Source organism: Lissotriton vulgaris, chromosome 11, assembly GCF_964263255.1.
Source record: "Lissotriton vulgaris chromosome 11, aLisVul1.2, whole genome shotgun sequence".
Classification (NCBI taxonomy): domain Eukaryota; kingdom Metazoa; phylum Chordata; class Amphibia; order Caudata; family Salamandridae; genus Lissotriton; species Lissotriton vulgaris.
In genome coordinates this window covers 370824786-370847490 of record NC_141699.1, presented here as the reverse complement: position 1 = coordinate 370847490, position 22705 = coordinate 370824786, and the positions used below count along the sequence as shown (strand labels likewise).

At 48.4% G+C, this 22705-nt stretch overlaps 1 protein-coding gene across 2 annotated transcripts in view; it reads right to left on the bottom strand.

Moving 5' to 3' along the window:
* Positions 1-19368, bottom strand: part of CNNM3 (cyclin and CBS domain divalent metal cation transport mediator 3) — a 375209-nt gene extending 355841 nt beyond the window's left edge. For both annotated transcript variants that reach the window (XM_086943352.1, XM_086943351.1), the window contains exon 1: positions 18042-19368. In XM_086943352.1, coding sequence (XP_086799478.1) covers positions 18042-19368 — 1327 coding nt within the window. The remainder of the gene's footprint in view (positions 1-18041) is intronic.
* Positions 19369-22705: the final 3337 nt, after the last annotated feature.

Sequence of the window (22705 nt, the reverse complement as noted above, 5' to 3'; positions counted from 1 at the left end):
GCCTAAATATCTCTTTTCTTTCCCTATTCTTTCACTTTGCCAATCTGTAAGCGTGAAGGCACAGGCTTGTGTCTCACTCTTTGTTGAATGTAAGAGAATTTTTTCCTTGTCTATTTTGTTTATAGTAAAGATTTTTGTGATCACTGTCCGGCTGGACAAATCACTTCAACCAATATAGTTCCACTGTGTCTATAATATTACATTCTTCATTCCTACTCTTGCATAGGACCACTGTTGTTAACTAAGTGTGGCATGGCATAGATGTTTTCGTCGCCACAATGCCAATCTAATGTTGTCTTCCTTAACCTCTCCCTTCCCCCACCCACATCCACCACCACATCCACCACATGCTCCACCGCATCCACCACCACCACATCCACCGCATCCACCACCACCACCACATCCACCGCATCCACCATCACCTCCACATCCACCATGACATCCACATCCACCACATGCACCACCACCGCATCCACCACCACATCCACCACCAGGTGCAAATGCAATGTTCTTGGATTTTCGTCACAATAAAATACACTGAACATAATCTTCACAAAATTAATTTACAAACGTTTAAGCTATTGCCATTATAAATTACAATAAATTTTATTTAAGTATTAATTATTTACAAAATTAAAAGCCATTGTTATTTGCAATATCAATACATCTAAGTCACGTAAAGACAACACACATTGCATTACAAATGCTATAGGTGTCACATTTGCAAAAGTTAAAACTATTGACATTGTAACTGACAAAGCTATTACTTTTGCTATTTTCAAAACCAACACATAAATAAAAAAAAGTGTCCTTTACAATACCAATTGCTCAAACTTTCCTAATGCGAGACCTATTGCATTTCCAATGCTTGTTTATAATTATTTTAAAAACCTTTATTGTTCGTTGCAAAAGGCGCACACTGCCGAAAGTCTACAACGCTGGGGCCGGCTAGCAAGGGAGGCAGAGAATAAAGAGAAAACAATCACATGTCTGCAAGGATAACACAGCCCCTCAGCCGACAACCCAGGGGTCCGGCAGCAAAGTATATGCATAAGTATTCAAGACAGTGAGTTGGTACGCAATTGTAAAGGTAACATACTATTCCTGTCCCAATTAACTAGGGTACATGGATGTCTGCGTCCCTACGCTGTGTGACCTAGCAATCCTTCAATTACGATAAATTGCCTAAAAAAAAAAAAACAGTTAACAAACCAGACTCAATCTCCAACTACCCCTCTCCCTCACCCATAATCGCACACACAGATCACCCCCTTTCATAGCCCAAAATCTAATACCCCCCAAACACTCAAAGCCAGTCATTCCTACAGCTACCTGCAAACCAGACATGCACTATGCTCCCCATAAGGGATTGTAAAGGGTTTGTGACTCGGCCCGTGGTGATCAGCTAGATCCCTGGGGGACAGCCAAATGCTCTCATCTGTCTAAACCATCGTCCTCCTAGTGCCCTCTTTCCCTCCCGTGGAGCAGCTATACCTCCATATCATCCCCACCGTACGGGACCACTTGGCTCGTCTGGGAGTCATTCTCTGCTGTGGCCGTTACATCTGACGTCCGTCTCTCCGTATCCGATCCCTCCGCCACTGCAGCCTCTGATTCTCTATCTCTTAAATGTGTTTGATACAAACCCCAGAAGTTCTTCGGGCAGCACGCCACTCGCTATAATACTCTCATTGCGTGCAGCAATAGAGCATATCGTGTGCCCAACGCTTCTTCGTTGGGAGAGGTCCCCTCATCCAACACAGCGCCACCACGCGCCTGGCGACAAGTAGTCCCATGTCTGTGAGTCATCTAACCGCCTTTGGTAAGACCCTGGAGTAGCCAAGAAGTGCGAGCGCCGGATTCGGAGTCAGCTCAAGCTCCATGATCGTGCTCATCTCAGTGAAGATGTCCCAGAATTTTTGGATCCCTGGACATGCCCACGCGAGATGCATAAAATCAGCGACCGGCTCGTGGCATCTCTCGCATTCAGACGACTGTCGAAGACCATATCTATGAAGTCTCTCTGGAGTATAATACACTCTCTGGAGAAACTTGAAAATGGACTAGCCTATGCCTACCATTCAGGGATAGTTTCTTAGTATTTACACAGCAGTATCGCCACATGTCATCATCGATAGTGACCTGTAAATCTCTCTGCCAGGCCACTCTAGCTTTCATAAGCTGTTGTCCCCTGTTTGACATAGCCGTCTTGTCAGCAGCTTGCGTGAAGTCTCCGTTTTTATGGCATATATGAGTTCCAGGACTTCCGGCGGTTCCGCCAAGTCCGGTCCAAGTAGTTCCAGAAGGGCGCTGCGTGCTCTGTGGAATTGAAACCGGCTTAACAGGGAGACAACTCCGTGACCCTCCACCACCTTCTCCCAGGTTTTCACTGTACCTTCCAGGAATAAGTCTCCCGCCGTGCAGACGCCCAGTTTGCTTAATGCCTAAACTACGCCTTTCTCTCCAACAGGCGATAGCCACAAAGCCCATTCCAGAGGCATGCTAGGCGAATACAGCAACGCGCCGCCTCGATCCTGCAAAAGGGAATGCCAAGCATGATTCGTAGCAGTTATAGAGTCTAATACACCCGTTCTGCGATCTACCGGTCTGAAGATCATGGCCGGGAGAGATTGTGGATCAGCAAATACCCGTTCCATGCGCACATGCGGAATGTGCGCGTCTCCATGAATCCACATGTGCAGGTGGGAGGCATGTGCAACCCTATAATAGAGCTCAAAATCAGGAGCGCCTAGACCGCCCATTTCGTACGGCAGTGTAAGGAGGGTCCACTTCGCTCTGGGTTGCTTGCCAGCCCATGCAAGCTTAACCATAAGTTGTGTTAAGGTCCAGAAGAAGGCCCTCTACAGCACCATCGGAATGGTGCAGAACAAGAATAGAAATCTAGTAACACCACCATTTTCATAATGGCAATGCGTCCCATGAGGGAGAGCGGAAGTTTACACCAGGCCTCCACATCGTCCTCCACTTTGCTGAAGGCTACCCCATAGTTTTCTCTGAGCTGTGTCTGAGTCTGTGTGTAAGCGGACTCCTAAATATCGAATCGGGTCTATTGACCATTGCAGCAGGAATTCCATTTCAAACCTCCTGGTAGCCGGGGTAAGGGGAAAAGCTAGCGATTTTGTCCAGTTGACCTTCAATCCCGAAAGAGCTCCAAATCGAACCCCTTCTCTGAGCATAGATGACAAGTTATTTTTGGGGTCCCGCACATACAGCAGGGTGTCATCTGCGTACGTTGATACCACGATTCGATATGATGGGAAACCTACACCCTCATTGCCGTGATATTCTCGCAACGCGCAGGCAAGTGGCTCAGCAACTAGCGCATACAGTAGAGGGGAGAGCCCTGCCTAGTGCCCCTGCTAATCGGAAATGGGTCTGTCACACGATCGCCGATGCGGAGTCTGGCCGTCGGCGCATGATATAGGGCCCCTACCATTTGAAGAAATGGTATGCCCAATCCCAGCCGCTGTAACACCTGCCTCATAGATGCCCACTCAACGGAATCAAAGGCCTTCTTCATATCCAGGAAAACTGTGATGGCCTTCGCATCCTGCTTAACATGCTGCATAGTGCAGAGAACTGTGCAGATATTATAGGTCAGATTTCTACCGGGGATGAATCCTGCCTGTTCCGGAGCGACCAGTTTGGGGGCAAGGAGAGCCAGTCGGGTTGCCAACACCTTCGCATAAAGCTTGGCGTCAACATTTAATAGGGATAGAGGCCTGTATGAGCTGCACTCGTCATGTGCCTTACCAGGCTTGAGTGTGGTAACTAATAATGCTTCACGCATTGAACGCGGCATACTGCCCTTCTCACAGATGTCGTCAAATAACGTGTACAGGTGGGGAATCAGTTTGTCCTGGAAAGCTTTATAGAATCCCACTGTTAGTCCGTCAGCACCTGGAGCGCTTCCAGAGCGCATGCTCGCCAGCGCTTCTATAATTTCATCTTTCTCTATGGGTAGCATAAGGAACTCACGGTGCGTGTTAGTAAGCATGGGCAGTTATATATGCTCCAAGTATTCCGCAGTTTCTGCAGAGAGGTCTCCGCTTTTGGAGGAGTAACGGTCAGAGTAATAGCTCCTAAACCTGTTCGCTATCTCAATCTCGTCAGAGAGCACTAGGCCCTCCGGAGTCTTCAATTCAGTAATTTGTGTCTTCCCCCTATTACCCTTGAGTATTCTAGCAAGGAATGAGCTAGGTCGCTCCCCCTCTCCATATGTTCTCGCAGTCGCATATTTCCCCCCCATATGCTGGACTTCCCTGTCCGCCTCCTCATTATATTCAGTGATCAGGGATTTTATTTCTTCCGCTACGATTGGATCTAGGGCGCTCTGCTGCCGCATCTCAAGTGTCGCCAGCTGCCCCTCTAACAGCAACAGCCTCTGCCGAATGGCTTTGAGAACACTCGAGTGTTTGGACATAGCTATGCCCCGTATGTTATGTTATCCGGATTTGTAGAGCGCACAGATGCCCCAGCAAAGGGGCGTCCTGGCGCTAACAGGACAGAAAACCGGACAAAAGCAATACCAGGGTCATTAACACAACAACACTAGGAATCCCAAGGAAAGAGCAAAGTTAACAGCCTTCCTGAAAGCCAAGAGTCCGTCAATCACACGGATATGGACGGGAAGAGAGTTCCATAGCCTAGCAGCAAGCACTCTAAAGGAGCGGCCGCCGGTCCTAGACCTCTTGAAGCGCGGAACTGTAGCCAGGTGTAATCCTGAGGACCTTAGAGACCTCGTGGGGGCATATGGAGAGATGAGATGCTCCAGAATCTGAGGAGAAAAGTGTTTCAGGATTTTAAACGAGAGGCATAGAGACTTAAACTTAATTCTCTGAGCAACAGGGAGCCAATGGAGCTTATGAATAGTTTTTTTGGCCGTACAGAATCTTGGTAAGCCTACCAGAGCCCTGGCGGCAGCGTTCTGAACGCGTTGAAGTCTAGAAAGTTCAGCCTGATTAGCTCCAAGCAAAAGAGAACTAGCGTAATACAACCTAGACAAAATCGTAGCTTGTACTATAAGCTGTCTGGTAGGGGCATCAAAGAATTTAAAAATGGATCTGAGCTTGCGAAGAGTCCCGAAACACGTAGCGGCAACTTTTTTAGTATGGGTGACAAAACTAAGTTTGGAATCAAGCCAGACCCCTAGATTTTTTACCTCAGTAGCAGGGATGGGGATGGGACCGAGCCCTGATGGCCACCAATTGTCACCCCAGAGATGACTGCTTTCCAACGATGAGAACCTCAGTTTTTTTGGCATTCAATTGAAGGTAGTTGTCTGTCATCCAACGGGCCACTGAGATGAATCCCTCACGGAACTTAGCTGCCTCAAGGTCGGATGCCCCACTTATTGCAACCGCCAGCTGCGTGTCGTCAGCGTAGGATACCATAGTCAGGTTCCTACGCTTGGCAACAGCAGCCAACGGCTGCACATAGAGGTTGAATAATGTGGGGCTAAGAGCCGATCCCTGCGGAACTCCCTGGACAATAGGATAAGGTTTAGATTCAAAAGGTGGAGTGGCAACCTTGAAAGTACGGCCAGATAGAAAAGATCGAAACCATTGAAGTGCCACATTGTCGACACCTGCCTCAACCAAACGCTGTAATAAAATAGCGTGGGAGACCGTGTCGAACGCGGCACTGAGATCAAGAAGCACCAGTGCCGCAGTATGACCAGAATCTACCAATGTTCGTAGGTGTTCAACCATTGAGAGTAACGCAGTCTCGGTACTGTGGCCGGGCCGAAACCCGTTCTGCGAAGGATCTAATATATTGGCAGAGTGGAGAGGATTGGTTAAGATGGTAATGACATGGGCCTCGGTCAGTTTAGCTACCCACGGGAGAAGGGAGATGGGACGATAATTCTCCAATTTCAGTGGGTCCAGGGCAGGTTTTTTTAAGATGGGAATCACCTGGGCCTGTTTCCAGGTACCCGGGACAGAGCCTGAGGACAAAGATAAATTGATAAGGTCACGTAAAGGAGGGAGGCAGAAAGGAGCAGATTCTCTGAATTGGGCAGGTCGTAAAGGATCCATTGGAGAACCGGATTTAACTTTCACTACAAGTTTGTTAAATTCCTCCATCGAAAGCTCTGGGAGATAAGTCAAAGACATTGTTGTTTTCGAAGCAGATTCCTGTTTCTCCAATGACCCGGTAGAACCGGGAAAGGAGCGGTAAATGGCCACCACCTTTTCAACAAAAAAAGCGGCCAGATCCTCACAATGGGAGGAGGAGCAGATCTCAGCAACTGGGGCTCTACTGGCTGTGAGATCCTTAAGCACCTTGAATATTAGTTTAGTCGGGTTAGTGCTAGTACTAAATTCAAGAGAGAAGTAGGCAGCACGTGCCTTACAGATCGCTCTATGGTACTTCTTAATCCTAGCAGGTACTGAGTTTAATGTAGACTTTAAAGGTCTCCCACACCACCTGAAAGCTATCTACCGAGCCTATGTTGGCTTAAAAAAAACCATCAATCTCTTCTGCCTATTCTCCTTGAAACAGCGGGTCGAGCAGTGAATAAGGGGGGGGGGGGGGGAAGCGCCATGTAAACGGAGGTATAAATTTTACCGGAGCCTCAAGTGGCATTAGAAGAGGAGAGTGGTCTGACAGTCTTGACTGTGCAGGCCTTAATGCGACCAATCATGGACAAAGACGCTAGCCAATAATCAATTCTGGTGTGAATATCATGGTATGCCGAATAGTGTGTGTAACCTCCCTGTGCAGTGTGTCTGTATCACCACACATCCTCCATATCTAAACCAGTGAGCTCCGTAAGTAGTGCTTGTGCGGCTGCTGAGGGTTTACGCGGTGGGCCTGTTGATCTATCCGGAGCCGGATTCAAGACCAAATTGAAGTCGTCCCCCCATAGTAGTTGCGAAGTGGGGTAAGTTCTAGCTACTTTCGCCAGGTTGTGATAGAATTCTGGGGAGTCATAATTCGGACTGTAAACATTAATGACTATCAGTTCCAGCCATAGACCTTTGCAATTTGATATCACAAAACGTCCACCCGGGTCTGCCTGCAAAAGTGTCAAAGTTAGTTTCGACTTATGGTTAACCCACATCAACACACCCCTGGAGTGTGTCGTAAAGCCTGCCGCTGTAATGTTGCCTTCCAGACCCCTACTATGCAGCATCTTACTTGTGAATGGGAGATGGTCTCATGTATGAGGGCTTAATCCACCTTCTGTCATTGCAGGTAATTCAGCACCGTCCTAAGTTTGTGGTGGTCGTTGAGGCCCTGTACATTCCATGTGAGGGCACGAATCTGAACGGATTTATCATGTGTGTTAAGTGTCAGCTGTACTCGCCATCTTTGCAAATTGTGTGTAGCTTGGGTATCTCGCAAGCCCAGAGCGAGCATTGTGTGCACATAGTGAGTCAACAACATCCCCCTTCACCTTCCGAAAACAACAACAAAACAGTCCCCACCCCCTCCCACAGCAGACCTCCCCCAACCTGGCCTTGCCTATCCCAATCCCGCCCCCCCTTCCTTTCTTACCCTCCCTCAACTTTATGAACTCCAAAGAGTCAAACGGGTGCATTGCGCACGGGGGCCGAGGTTGCTATGCCGTCAGCAATTAGTGCATTTACGCACTATGCCGGAGCCGCACCACTCACTACCCGTTGTGGTTTATAGCGTGCATCAGCGAGCCTGGAGGTGATAATCACCAATGCTGCAAGTTAATCGTTGCATAAAACAATGTGCAAATCTAAATATCCTCCTTTCATGTGAATTATCATAACAATTCTACAGCACCATACTGTGATATAGTCACCATGGCTATAGCTCAGCGCCAGAGAAAATGGGATAAGCTTCAGACCATTAGTCACACGCGGTCCCCTAGGCAAGCCCTCATCTAGCATCATTATTTCTACTGTTCACGGTGGACATCCTGTCCCACCAGGGAGTCCACCCCATAACTGTCCATCTGAATAAGACTCCCCAAGTATCTCAGCCCGTGCACCTCACCGCCACCTGAAGACAGCGTCACAAATACAGTTACTCCTGCTCGTCGAGCTGGCTGCTCCCACCCGTTTCGTCTGTTGACCCACTTGCATTTCTGCAATGGTCCCTCTCCCAGCCCTTTAGGGCTTGTTGTAATGCTAGAGGGTCCGTAAACAGGTGGGATTGTCCCTGTCGGTTTACTCTCAGTTTTGCCGGGTACAGCATCGCGTAGTCTAAGCCTAGATCTCTAAGTTGTCTCTTGAATGGGGCGAAGTGCTTGCGAGCCTCCTGCACTCTGGCAGTGAAATCAGGGTATAGAGAGATCTCCAAACCCTCATACTGCAGCGATTTCTTGTCTCTGGCTTGGCGTAGTGCTGCGTCTCTGTCTCGGTAGTTGAGCACTTTGGCTATGATCGGGCGCAGGGGAGCACGCGGGCGCGGACCCAGGGATCGGTGAGCCCGCTCCACCACAAACATCGGGGAGAAAGTTCCTTCACCCAGTAGAGAGACCAGTAATTTTTCAATTAATCTCTCCATGTTGCCTGTCTGAGTCGTTTCCGGGAAGCCCGTAATCCTCAGGTTACAGCGACGAGACTGCGCCTTCAAGTCCTCAATCTTGTCCTGCAGGGCCTGCATTAATTTCTCAATTTTTTTGTGATCTGAGTCAAGTTCCGTTTGCGCCTTTTCCACCTCCGTCAGCCTCCTCTCAGACATGTCCAATCTTTCTGCGTGCTTATCGATCTGTTCCGCCATCCTATCCATTCTGTAGGCGAGGGCGTCTATTTTTGAGCCCAAGGTCGTTATGCTGTTCTGAAGACCCTTATCGATCGCCAGGAGCATTTTTTTTTTATAATTGTGTCTTCTGTGGCGCCGTCTGCTTCTTGCATGGCGTGCTTGTCCCAGTTTGAGGCTTCCTGCGACTTGGAGCGCCTCTGCTCGAATGAGAGTTTGGTTTGAGTCTGGTCACCTCGGCCCATCGTGTGAGGCAGTGGCGGGAGCACACAAACCCGCGTCACACACTGCTCACTGTGTTTCAGCAAGCCCCAAGCCGTGTAGATCTCCTTGTATCACCGAGTACTAGTTGGGCAGTACCTCTGTATATGCACAGTGGTGCTTAATTTGTCCCAATTACTCTGGGGTTGCTCACTCCTCCACAGGGCTCCCTGTGTCTACAGTAATCGCATCAGCCGGACGTCCTGTTTACCCAGATTTTGTCCCTGCTCCAGAGGGTATCATGTATTGCACTCTCAATGTGGAGTAGCACTCGAGCCGTGGATGTGATTGCGTGGGGAGTGGAGTAAGTCTGTTCTTACTGGCCCACAACAAGGACTGGTGCGACTGTTTGCTCTGCACGGAGTGTGTTCCCCACAGGCTTTGTCGTGCGTAGGCCCTCGCAATGGCTCCTCTTGCCAGACGTGCTCTCTCCGATGTGCGCCAAAGCGCGCCAGCTTGGACTCCCTCGTGGTCCTCCGCTGCGTTGTTCCAGTGGGAGCGTTACGCCACCTCCTCCCTTCAGTACATGAAAGACAAATGGCCCTTCAACGCCGGCAGGCGATCCAGCGTGCAAGCGTATCACGCCTTAGCTGGTCACCAATGTCGCAGCTCTGCGCCCGCTGACATGCCCCTCTTATGGCAACACCACACGATAAGTCCGGCACTCGCACTCAGATGTCCGGTCCCTAAAGGCCCACCTCTCACTTCGGGGCTCTCTCGTGTCTTCAATAGAGGCAGCCGCCTCGTGATGTGACCGTTACTCTGCCTCAGAAACGTTTTGTGGGTCGGATCGTTACCCCAGTCTCTGGGGGCTGCGGTAGGGAGGAAGCAGTGGGGAGCTGTCCCGCAGGCAGTTCCGGCTAAGGGCTCGTACCTGCTCGGGTCTGCACAATCTGGCATGTATCTCTACCGGGCAAGCGTCGTGCTCTGGCCGCACGCACTATGGCGTCACGCAGGCCGATTCCTCACTCGAGGGCGCAGCTTTCTGGACTTCCACGTCTCCACTCCACCGCGCTTGCATTCGCCAGGGTCCCGGTGCCGGTATGATGTCAGGAATAGCTCGCAGCACGTTGTGGCTCTCTTCCCGACCTGGGGACCAGGCTTTTGGTCCTGTAACTTGCGCTGACGCAGGATAATTTAAGGATTATGTGAAACCACCGGACAGAGCTCCGGAGGTTTCAGCCATCTTGGTTGCCGGCAAGCTCCACCCCCCCCCATGCTTGTATATAATTAGGTATGCTTCTAATACCATAAACAAACTTACCAATTAGTAACCAAGCCTTTTTCTGTAAGAAAGTTAATACCGTAGAAATACTTCACTCTATAAACAATGTGGACAAGTAGGACTGAAAACACCTCCTTTGCCTCCCAAAACAAACAGTGCTAACAGCAGAATACACACCAGTTAACTTCACATTATGTGTGAAGACAAAGGAACATCTAAAAATCAATCTGCTACAATTACTGGTCAATGCCCAGATGGTTCTGAATAATTAAAAGCCCCCCACCCCCAAACAAAATGTACAGTTGACACAAGCTACCGCAATCTACCCTTGAAATTATCAAAAAAGTGTCTGAATTATTGGCATTGTTCTGTGCCTCAGGACAGAGAAAATAAAGCATTCGCAAAGTCAGGTCTCATCTATGCAAGAGCTATTGGCTTTGCCAACATGTATTAGCCATGTTGTACACTAGTATGGCTGCTGCTAGTGCCGTGAACACAAGTGGTGTGGAGTGTCGTAGAATGGAATGGCATGGTATCATGGAGTGGCACAGAATGGAGTAGAGTTTTGTAGAGTGTCATGGAGTGGCATAGAAACAGTGATGCAGAGTAAAGTGGCTTAGAGTTAATTGGTGCAAAGTAGAGTGCAGTGGCATGGACTGCATTGGTGCCGAGTAGAGTGGTGAAGAGTGCAGTGTTGCAGAGTACAGTGTCAGAGTGCATAGGCATAACCTGGTTCAGAGCACAGCAGAATGGCATAGAGAGCAATGGCATGGACTACAGTGGTGGAGAGAAGAATAGAGGGGCCTAGGGTGCAGCAACGTAGAGTGCAATGGTGTTGAGTACAGAAGCTTATAGTGTTGTAGAGAGCAGTGAGGTAGACTACATTGGTTTGTAATAAACTGGTGTAGAGTGTAGTGGTTTAGAGTAGGGTGGCGTAGAGAGCAATGGCGTAGAGTGGTATAAAGTAGAGTGGTGCAGCAAAGATTGCAGTTGCATTGCATGGAGGTGCATAGAGTGCAGTGGCCTGGGATTGAGTGAAGTGAAGCGAAGCGGTGCAGGGTAGAGCAGAGTGGTGTACAGTGCACTGCTGGAGAGTGGTGCAGACTAGAGAGGCGTACAGAGCAGTGGCAGAGTACAGTGGTGCAGAGTAGAATGGAGGAGTGCCATGGTCTTTAGTACCGTGGCATAGAGTCTTGCAGATTAGAGTACAGTGGCGTAGAGTGCAGTGGAGCAGGGTAGATGGGTGTAGAGTGCATCGGTTTTGAGTAAAGTGTAGAGTGCATTGCCATGCAATGGTTTAGAGAGGAGTGGAATGGTGCAGAGTAATGTAGAGTGCAGTGGACTAGAGTAGATTGTTTAAAAGTAGAGTTTAGTGGTGCAAGGTAGGCTGAGTGGTGCAGGGTAAAGTGCATTAGAGTAGAGGGGGAGTTCAGTGGCACACAGTAGAGTGGCATAGAGCGTAGTGTCAGTGGTGCAGAGTAGATTAGAGTGCCTCAGAGTGTATTGGCATCGAATGGAGTGGTGCAGGGTAGGGTGTAGTAGTAAACGTATGGTCTGATTAATAAAAATAATCACAAAACAACACTTTAAAGCACACACAAGTACATAAAAGTATACCCGATTAGAACATAAGAATTCATATAACTGGACTCAGAATCAGAGATTCTATAAAAGTGCAATACTTATACCTAAAACATACAAATATTAAGTTAAAATCTCTAAGTAAGAAAAACAGTCAGTGATTTAAAATTGAACAACCAGCAAAAGAAAGTATGAGACTTCAAAGTACTGAGTGCTTAAAAACAAATAACGAACTATTTTTGATCCTATAAAAGCACCTCCAGAAAGACATAAGCAAACATAGCTCAACTACAGATGCAAGCATTTTTTAGGCAATTGTTAGGAACTTTATTATCATCTGACAGATTAATGAAATTGGAGAACCAGATAAACATAGAAAGAGGGACTCTCGAACAGATCTCACCCCCGCTTTAAGAAAAGAGGGTTTTTAAAGTATACGACATGCATTAAACAGATTTGGGCAGGCACACAAAATATGCAATAAAGTTTAATGTGGGAGGGAGAGGTGTGGCGTCGCGGCCAGGGTGACTGACTCCGGATCCGGAACCTGGGGATCACGGTTCGATCCCTGGGGCTGGCGGCAGATTAGGCCAGCACCATGTGACTCTGGGCAATAGCTTGCTTAATCTTCCTGACGGCCCCCCGCGCCTAGAGAACCTAACGGGTGATGGTTCGTGCTTTACAAATGTGGATTATTATTATTATTATTATTATGTGGGCACACACACGTTCTACATTCACTAGTTGACCAGTGCTGGAGCAAATTCGGTTTGCCATCCTTAGTGGGGTACCTGATAAGTCTTAATTTTAACAAGCATTGGAAATGCTATAGGTCTCGCATTAGAAAAGCTGGAGCTATTATAAATGTAAATGACAAATGACAAATATTTTATTTATTTGTTGGTGGTTAAAATAGCTAAATTGATAGCTTTGTCATTTACAACGCCAATAGTTATAACTTTCGCGAATGTGACACCTATAACATTTGGAATGCAACATGTTTTGTATTTACGTGACTTAGATGGCAGCTCTGGTCGTTAGGCCACATCTCTAGAGAGCAGGAGAGTGCAGCAGGGGAGAGAAGCACAACAATGCAATAGGTCTCGCATTAGGAAAGTTTGAGCTATTGGTTTTGTAAAGGACACATTTTTTATTTATGTGCTTGTTTTGAAAATAGCGAAATTAATAGCTTTGTTATTTACAATGCCAATAGTTTTATCTTTCGCAAATGTGACACCTATTGTAACACAATATGTGTTGTAGCACTGAGTGGTGTGGGTGCGAGGGGTGCGAGGGGTGTGAGGGGTGCGAGGGGTGCGAGGGGTGCGAGGGGTGCGAGGGGGGTGGGGTGCGAGGGGTGCGAGGGGGGTGGGGTGCGAGGGCGAGGGGTGCGAGGGCGAGGGGTGAGAGGGTGACAGGGTGTGAGGGTGACAGGGTGTGAGGGTGACAGGGTGTGAGGGTGACAGGGTGTGAGGGTGACAGGGTGTGAGGGTGACAGGGTGTGAGGGTGACAGGGTGTGAGGGTGACAGGGTGACAGGGTGTGAGGGTGACAGGGTGTGAGGGTGACAGGGTGTGAGGGTGACAGGGTGTGAGGGTGACAGGGTGTGAGGGTGACGGGTGTGAGGGTGACTGAGGGTGTGAGGGTGACTGAGGGTGTGAGGGTGACTGAGGGTGTGAGGGTGACTGAGGGTGTGTGACTGAGGGTGTGAGGGTGACTGAGGGTGTGAGGGTGACTGGGTGACTGAGGGTGACTGAGGGGGTGAGGGTGACTGAGGGGGTGAGGGTGACTGAGGGGGTGAGGGTGACTGAGGGGGTGAGGGTGACTGAGGGGGTGAGGGTGACTGAGGGGGTGAGGGTGACTGAGGGGGTGAGGGTGACTGAGGGGGTGAGGGTGACTGAGGGGGTGAGGGTGACTGAGGGGGTGAGGGTGACTGAGGGGGTGAGGGTGACTGAGGGGGTGAGGGTGACTGAGGGGATGAGGGTGACTGAGGGGATGAGGGTGACTGAGGGGATGAGGGTGACTGAGGGGATGGGGATGAGGGTGACTGAGGGGATGAGGGTGAGGGTGACTGAGGGGATGAGGGTGAGGGTGACTGAGGGGATGAGGGTGACTGAGGGGATGAGGGTGACTGAGGGGATGAGGGTGACTGAGGGGATGAGGGTAAGGGTGTGTGAGGGTGGGGGGGTGATGGTGAGAGGGTGTGAGGGTGGGTGAGGGGGGGTGAGGGTGGGTGAGGGTGTGAGGCTGAGTGAGGGTGAGAGGGTTGTGAGGGGGGTGAGTGAGGGTGTGTGAGGATGAGGGGGTGAGGATGAGTGAGGGTGTGAGGGTGAGGATGAGTGAGGGTGTGAGGGTGAGGGTGTGAGGCTGAGTGAGGGTGAGAGGGTGGTGAGAGGGTTGTGAGAGGGTTGTGAGGGTGAGTGAGGGTGTGTGAGGATGAGGGGGTGAGGATGAGTGAGGGTGTGAGTTAGACTACCAAGAGGACTTCTTAATAAACTCCAACTAGTACAAAAATGCAGCGGCCTATCTTATATTGGCATGCCCCAAAAGACAATACTATGTAAAACTTGAAGCCTCTACATTGGCTCCCATTAAACAGAGGATAATGTTGAAAACCGTGACCATCGCTGAGAGGGCCTGGCATATTTTCAGCTCTCTCTATCTACGAAGGAGAGAGAAACAGTGCGCTCATAGCAAGCTCTTCCAACGAGGGCTTAGGCGTTATCCCTAAGTACACATGAAGAGGCTATGAGGATGCTCTTGTGCCTATTTGACAGCAAAAAACGTGAAGCTGCTTCCCAAAGCACTTATATATTCGGATTCAGAAAAAATTTACAAAAGTAGCCAAAAAAGCACTTAGGACAAATTATAAAGTAGAAACATATTTCATAGCAAGAGAAACAAAAATGTAGAAAAGTTTCACGTGATGTAGAGCATTGGAATGTCAGTAAAATAAAGTTAACCTGCGTGCAATCAAGAGTGAGAAAACCACGCCTGCAGCAGGGGGCGGAGCAGGAGGGTGCGGGGGGACAAACAGACGGCTGCCTGTGGGAGGGAGGCTGATGATGTGATGACTGACGGGCAGAAAACTACATTACATTCGCGATTCAAAGTAAAAAAAAGCTGTTTTAAATCACTGTGGCCCCAAAACAAATATCCGAGCAAACGGCTCAATAAGCAAACACCAAGAGGCATGAAGTTAGGTAAACAGATCAACAGCCCGACACGTCTCGAGTTACCTGAAATTGAAATGAGGGAAGTGTGCCTTTAAGCTAAGCGTGCAGATCAGACAAACACCTTACTTCTTCGGGGGAGGGGGCATCTTTGCTTAGATTGCCCTCTTTGCCAGTCTGATGATAGAAGCGCAAATCCTTTTAAATGCTAATCTGTTACAGAGGCTAATCACCTTGTAAACACGCAGATTTCCCAAGCGCCTGCTTGTTGAGCCAGGAAAGTGGCTGCACCGTGACTAGATGACCGTGTAGCCAACATGTAATCCTCTGAGTGTCATGCAAATGGCGGCCTTCTTCGTTCGCTGCGAGGTTGGCTTTGGTGACAGAGAAGAAAATTTACTTGGGACACAGTTGACTTCGATTTATTTAGATGCAGATACAGGCTAGCTTCAATGCTGCTTTGATTTGCATGAGATGGAATACAGACGGGGGCGCGCAAACTCTCGTCATACAGCCTTTCTTGCCATCGTATATTTTGCATATTATCAAAAAACTGAGGACTATATTTTGTTTTTAAAAAAAGCACTTCTGCAAAAACAAGAAACGGAAGGGAAACAAGAAAAGTAAAATAAAGGGAGACACGGCCGTGAAACTGCAGGGAGAGAGAGGGGAGGTGCTGGCGGCTGGGGAGGGGGGAGGAGAATTGCGAACCTGGCTGTGTGCGGGGAGAGAGAGGGGAGGTGCTGGGGGCTGGGGAACAGATGGCGAAGACTGGCGATTTGATGCTGTGCACGCGCATTTTAACTCATTGCGCTTGCGCATTGAGCTAAAAGCGCACATGCACTGCATCAAATCGCCAGTAATTCGCCAGCTAGTTAAACATTGTTTAAGCCCCTATAGTCTCGCTCCGCTCAATACGCATGCGCATTGAGAGGCGAGACCTAAAAATGTACCCCTAAAATGTGCCGGGAAGAAAGGTAGTCAAATGGATCTGAATTCAAAGAGTCTGATGAGAATTAATCACTTTCCAGGTGTGCTTCTTTGCCGGTAAGGCCTCTTTATCCGCAATAAAGGAGTTCGTTTTTATTTTTCTATTTAAGAATCGTTTAAACTAGACATTAATTTCTGGAAACCCAGACAGCAAGTAAAAACTATGGAAACAAGTTAAAATGTAAGATCTCCAAGTGCCAGCATATTCATAGCAAGTTATTTCGTATCAGCAGTTATTTGCTAGGAAGCCGAGATCAGATAAAAACAGAGAATGCATGTGTTTCAAAAATGACCCTTGCACCACCAGGGACTGTCTTCAGAGACCAAACTCCAAACAGATTTCGGCTTGGTCAATTGACTTAGGAATTCCAAAGAACGACTGACAATCCTTGATTAATAATAAATCCAATAATTTAGCATATTTTCCCCTAGTGATAGGCGAGCCATATGCAATAGTTGGTTGTAACGTGGGTCCCATGACTTTAAGAATGTGTTCCTAGTAGGGCAGGGTAGAGTGCAGTGAAGTAGAGTAGGGTGGTGTAGAGTGCAGTGGTGTACAGTAAAGGGGCGCAGAATAGATTAGAGTGCCACACAGTGGAGTGATGCAGAATATAGTGGCGTAGAGTGGTGCAGAGTAAGAACAGCGCCATAGAGTGCAGTGGTGTAGATTTGTGTAGAGTTCAGTGGCAGATAGTGCAGTGTTGCAGATTAGATGTCGCAGAGTAGAGTGAAAGATGTATAGAACACAGTGGTGTATGTAGAGTATAGTGGCGTAGAGTACATCAGAACAGAAGAGAGTGGCGTAGCGTGCAGTGCTGCAGAATACATTGGCATAGAGAGCAGTGGCGTAGAGAGCATTGGTTTTGAGTAAAGTGAAATCATGTGCAGTGGCATAGTGTAGAGTGGTGTAAAGTGGAGGGGTGCAGCAAGATTACAGTGGTGTAGAGTGGCAGCATGCAGGTCGTATATTGTTTCAGAGTGAAGTAGCGTAGTGTGGAGTGGTGCAGGCTAGAGTGCAGTGGCGTAGGGTGCAGAGTAGATTAGAGTGGCATAGAGTGCACTGGTATAGAATGGAGCAGTACAGATCAGAGAGCAGTGGCTTAGAGTACAGTGTTGCAGAGTGGAACGGCGTAGAATGGAGTGGTGGAGAGTAAAGTGGAGAGGTCTAGAATGGAGTGGTGTAGAGTGCAGTGGTGGAGCGTGCATTGGCATAGAGTGGAGTGCAGTAGGTTGGAGTGGAGTGCAGTAAAGTGGCATATGCATGCTGTGGTAGCCCACTGCCAATACTCACAACTGAAATGATTATATTTGCATATACCGTTTAACTGCGCAAAAACAATAATGTGTGCAAATTTCATCACCTAGTAAAGGGATTTGTTTTGCTTGTATTAAAATGTTTCCAACACACTTTGGAATTACCCGAAAAATGTGCTTTGTTTGTGCTTTTTTAATTCTAATATATTCTTAAATGACTACACAGTTAGTTTATAGATATTTAAACGTTGTAGTGTGCTACAAAAAATAACATTCTACAACCTTCCTCTAGCACACCCTCAGTAGTTAGAATGACTGTCACAAATACTCTCACTTCAATGTCAGCGCTCCCTCTGAAGACAGAGCCTGATATGAGACCTCTGCCTTTGAATGTATAGCAAGTGTGCAAGGACAAGATTTAAAGGGCTGTTTACAAAAATCGAACACTAGTGGAAGGATAGGATCACTGGAGGAACAACCTCAACAGGACTGCCGAAAACAAATTAAGTCAGAAAATAGCTACCAAGAAAGTGTGAGTTGCATACAACTAAGCCATTGGTAAATATTGGACACAATGCATTCCCTAGGAAGCTTTCTGATAGCCCCCAAGATGTCTTTAGCAAACCAGGCGGCAGAACTGTCTGGTTGGATTAGGACCTAAAAAGTGGGTGGCAGCAGTATTGGGTAGGCACAGAAAGTTAGGCTTCCAAAACACTCGGAAACGAATTGGAAGGCCATAGAAAAGGTACAGTAAGACCTAAATAGCAACCGGTGCTGTCAAACACCAAACCGTGCTATTTAAGCACGTACGAGTAATCAATGTGCGGGTCTACAGGATCTAGACTTTGGTCTCACCTCTTTTGAACTCCTCCAGCACGGCATCGAGCTTGGTGTCATTAAATACGAAGTGTAGTGGGTGGTTGTAGAACTTGGTGATGGTGCTGAGGGGAGTGCAGTCATCGGGGTCCACCATTCCTAGGTCCTTGACATAGAGGATGTCCACAATGTTTGAGCGGTCCTCCTCGTAGACAGGGATGCGAGTGTAGCCGCACTGCATGATCTGTGACATGGTGCTGAAGTCAAGCACGGCACCAGCACTCAGCATGAAGCAGTCTCGCACCGGCGTCAGGATGTCCTCCACAGTCTTATTCCTCAGAGCACCTTTGCTGAACTCCTCCTTCACAAACTCGTTGTATGGATCACCGTTGCGCATCATGTCCACCACTTTCTCTCGCAGCAGGCATGTACTGATATCGTGACGAAAGGCCAGATTCAGCAGCTTGCCAAGTGGGAAAGAAAGAGGGAAAGTAACGACCATACACAAATGGGTTAGCCAGAGGGTGCGAACGCCCAGCACCAGACCCCAGCGTGAAGCGAGAGCCGCCGGAGCCAGCTCGCCTGCCAACAAGAGACAGCCCGCTGCCAGAAAGATGGCAGGCGCTGGTAAACCCAGCGCCAGGTACAGTAGGACAGCAGCCGCTGCATTGGCCACCACTGCCGGGATCGCTGTGGCAACGAGGGCCACAGAGCCACATCGCCGCAGCCGCTCTAGGCGCTTTGCATTGCGTCGCTCCTTCTGGGAACCACATTCGCGCAGCACATGCAGCTCTACTAGGTCCAAGCTTAAGGAGCTAAGCTGCAAGCCGCGTGCAAGACCCGACAGCACCACTGCCAGAGCTGCCAGGATACCTAGGAGCCAGGGTGGAGAACTTGGAGCCAACTTGCCATCAACTACCACCACAGCACCAGCGAAGGCATCCCAGGACTGGTTCAAACCTGTCCTTGTGCAAATGTGGTACAGCCCTGCAGGAGCCCCCTCTGGAACGGCCACTGTCACCAGTCCCCAATCGCCTCCCCACTCCTGTGGTTCCAGCTGCAATGGCCCCTCATTCTGGGGCCCCAGTCCCCGGCAAGCTATTCCACCACCACCACCAGAGAAACCCAGCCAGGCCCAAGAAGCATTAAGTAGCCCCTCTCCATTAAGGCGAAGGCTGAAGGAACGTCCGGGGGGCACACGAATAACACCCCCACTAAAAGATGCACTTTTGAGATCTTCGAGCTGCAAGCCCAGCAGCGCGGGGGGCGGGGCCTGCGCCGCGGGGCCCGCCGGGAGCAGAGCAAGCACCAGCAACCTCCAACTCCAGTCTCCTGACGCCATCTTAGACCTGCCGCTCAACACCATGTTAGGAGGAGCAAAGCTGTAAACACGCACCGCCCATCCATTCAACTCCCATTGGTCAAAGAGGTAAAGCGAGACACCAATAAAGAGAGGGGGGCTGGATTAATAAAGTTGAAAAGACGCTAAAAGGAAAACAGACTAGAAATATTAGAATGGGTAAAGTCTATATTTGAGGTTTATTGTTCGACACGTGTCTGTTTATAAATTATAGTTTCTCCCAAAAATGAGATGTAAAAACTATGAATTGCTTTAAAACTTCATAAAAATACGCGACTCTACAAAGTTGTGGTATAGCAAACGCGTTCAAAATCTAGTTATTTTTTCTAAATAACTGTGTCTATAATGAATCTAAATGTCGTTTATGTATAAATAGTTGCTTTTCTTTTTTTGGGTGAAACTTTGATTCTTTGTAACGGGGCTTCTGTTTCAAGATGGCGGGAATGCGCCTTTAAGCCGCCGTGGTTCTTTTATTGCCAGTACTTCGTCTAACTGGTTACTGGAGCATGGCCATGTAAACAAGCATTTTTTTAAACCTAGAGCTGGGCGTGATTATAGCGAGCATTATCAGTTTGCTGTTTTACTTTATCATGGCTTTGCTGTGAATTTATCAAATGTGCTCCTTTTATTTATGTAGACTGTTCATGTTTCTAGCACCTAAGTTCTTGTTATTTACGCTTTGTGTTTAATAAATATGCACGAATCATTTTATTCCCAATAGGAAATTTTGACATATCAATATTTATCGCAAGATATAGTAATGTGAGACTAAAGCAGACACATCCTACCATAGATGAGGCTTTTCAGGGTTTGCTGATTAATTGTGTAATGTAAACTGCACAGCCCTGCCAGGTTTCAGTCCTGCCAAGGATCACGCAACTGACGTGACACTAACGCATTTCAGTGTGGTACTCCGCATTACCGCACTGAAATGCATTGTTACGCATATGCTGTGTGGTGATTGTCACAGAAAACACTTAATAAAACTTAGAGTCTGTGGCTTTCCCGTGACTTCGGCGCGCTGCTCCAGCAGGCTTGAGGCTCTCAGCTGAGCTAAGGCTGCTGGCAGCCTCACTGAACTGTTACAGTGTTTCATAGTGCTTCCAATCTCGCGGCGCGCTCTCACTGTCAGCAGAACGTCATCGCGGTGGACGTCACGTCGCTTCCTACTACTGGAGCAGGCGGCTCGCTAGTTTATCATGGACGGAGGGAGGGCTGCCTATAATCATGGATGGAGGGACTGAGCACAGGATAATTACCGTGGCCAGAGCGCCACAAATAACTGTGGCCTGAGCGCTACAAATAATCACAGCCGGAGGCTACAGATATTCATGGCAACTGTGGCCTGAGCGCTACAAATATCACGGCCGGATCTCTAGATATATTAATGGCACCCGGCGTGACGCTAGCAGCGCTTTCTGCATTAGCTCGCTCAGGCCTGGGCTGCTGTGTGCTGCACTATTTAACTCCCTCCCCCCCCCCTCTGAATTCAATCTTTTACGGGGGCTGAAGACTAGATGGCCCCGCCCGGGACTCACAGAATCGAGTCAGGACAGTACAGCGGCCTGGACCCGTCACCCGGCTTTCACTGGAGGCAGGCCTGGGGGCCGACTGGAATTGCCACGAACCGCGGTGGCTACAGCCTGCCTTCAGCCAGCTGTAGGCCAGAGTCTACCTGCAATTGAGCGCGCAGGGCCTGCATTAATTAAAGAAGTTATAGGAGCTCTGAACCAACCTGCTGCATCTAAAGGTGTCCAGGGGTCTCTCGAGCAGGCATTTGACAGGCATTACCAGGATGATGATAAGATCACTTTCTTGATATTTTGACGTGGATAGTGAGATGTGCTAACCTCCAGCTTTGCGAGGGAAAGGTTGATGTTTTTCCTGAATAGAGGTACCAAGTACAGTGACTGTTTCTGAAATTCGTTTAATGCAAGATCTGTATTACGTTCACAATCCTGAAGCACAGTAGCACTGAAAATCGTAACCTGTATTAGAGTCCTGTAGCAATATCATTTGAAAAGTAATTCTTGCTAAATACATGCACAAGAAGCTATTTAAAACAGTGCCCATTATATTTTATCATCCAGCATCAGTCCACAGACTAGCAGGTACCTGAACTCACTGTCTCTCGAGTGCTGCTCTCTTTGATTCTCTCTCTGGGAATGACTTTCTGGCAGACTGCTCTTACCTGTTTATGTGCTTTAGTATATATGAGATGTTTCCCATCTCTTCCATGCTTGATTTTGCTCGTGAATAGGTGTCACTCATAATCGTTAAAATGTCACTCATAATTACACTGAAATTATGAAAATGTCACACATGCCAATCTGGAACCTTGGCAGCTATGAAGTTTACTGAGTCCATGTGTAATACGCTGCTTTAGTTAGTTTTTTTCTTTGAATTCTGGGATTTGTAGTCTCATTCATGCATTATGAAACAGGACTACAAGTTCCCCCAATTGAAAGAGAAACAATTGAACTTGAGCAGCATATACGCATGGGCCTGGGACACTTGGCAGATGTGGCTGGATGCTCCAATCATGCAATTGTATCTATAGATCGATTACTACTCTTGACGAGATGTCGAAGCACTCTTTGGGGTGTAGTACGCTACTTAGGAACCCAAAAAGGATTAGTAGTGGATAAGTATAGGGCAATATTTCTTAATTTGAGAGGTGGGCATGAAAGCCTGTTAGTGAATTGAATAGGATAATGGAGGGACAGAATAGGGAAGAGTCTATAAAGTGTTGTGGGAGATCATAGTAGTAAGATGAGACTTAGGATGAGTAAAAGCAGAGATGGAGGAGGGAAAAGTCTATAGAAACGGATTCAGGAAATCCTAGTAGTAAAAACAAGCATTTGCAATGCAACAGGTCTTGCATTTAAGCGAGTTTCAGCTATTGGCATTGTAAATGACCATGCCTTTTATTTATCTTTTGGTTTTTTAACCCCTTCGCTGCGGCGGCTATTCAGCCGCAGCGCTAAGGGGGCGAGAGGCTGCTCGGCACGCCCATGCTGGTGACGGGACCGCTCCGTCACCAGCCGCGGTCGCGCTGTGCTCATGACGGAGTGGTTCCGTCACGGCCCCGCCCGCTTAATGGAACGCTCGGCGCAGGCGCGGAATCCGCGCGGCGCAGGCGTGCCGAGCGGGCCGTGACGGAACCGCTCTGTCATCAGCACAGAGCGACCGCGGCTGATGACGGGGCGGTTCCGTCACAGGCAGGGGAGGGGTTAAACCTAAATAAAACGCATTGTTATTTACAATGCCAATAGCTTAAACTAGGGCAAATGCGGGTCCTATTGCATTGCAAATGCTTGTTGTTTATGTTTGCTTTTGGTTT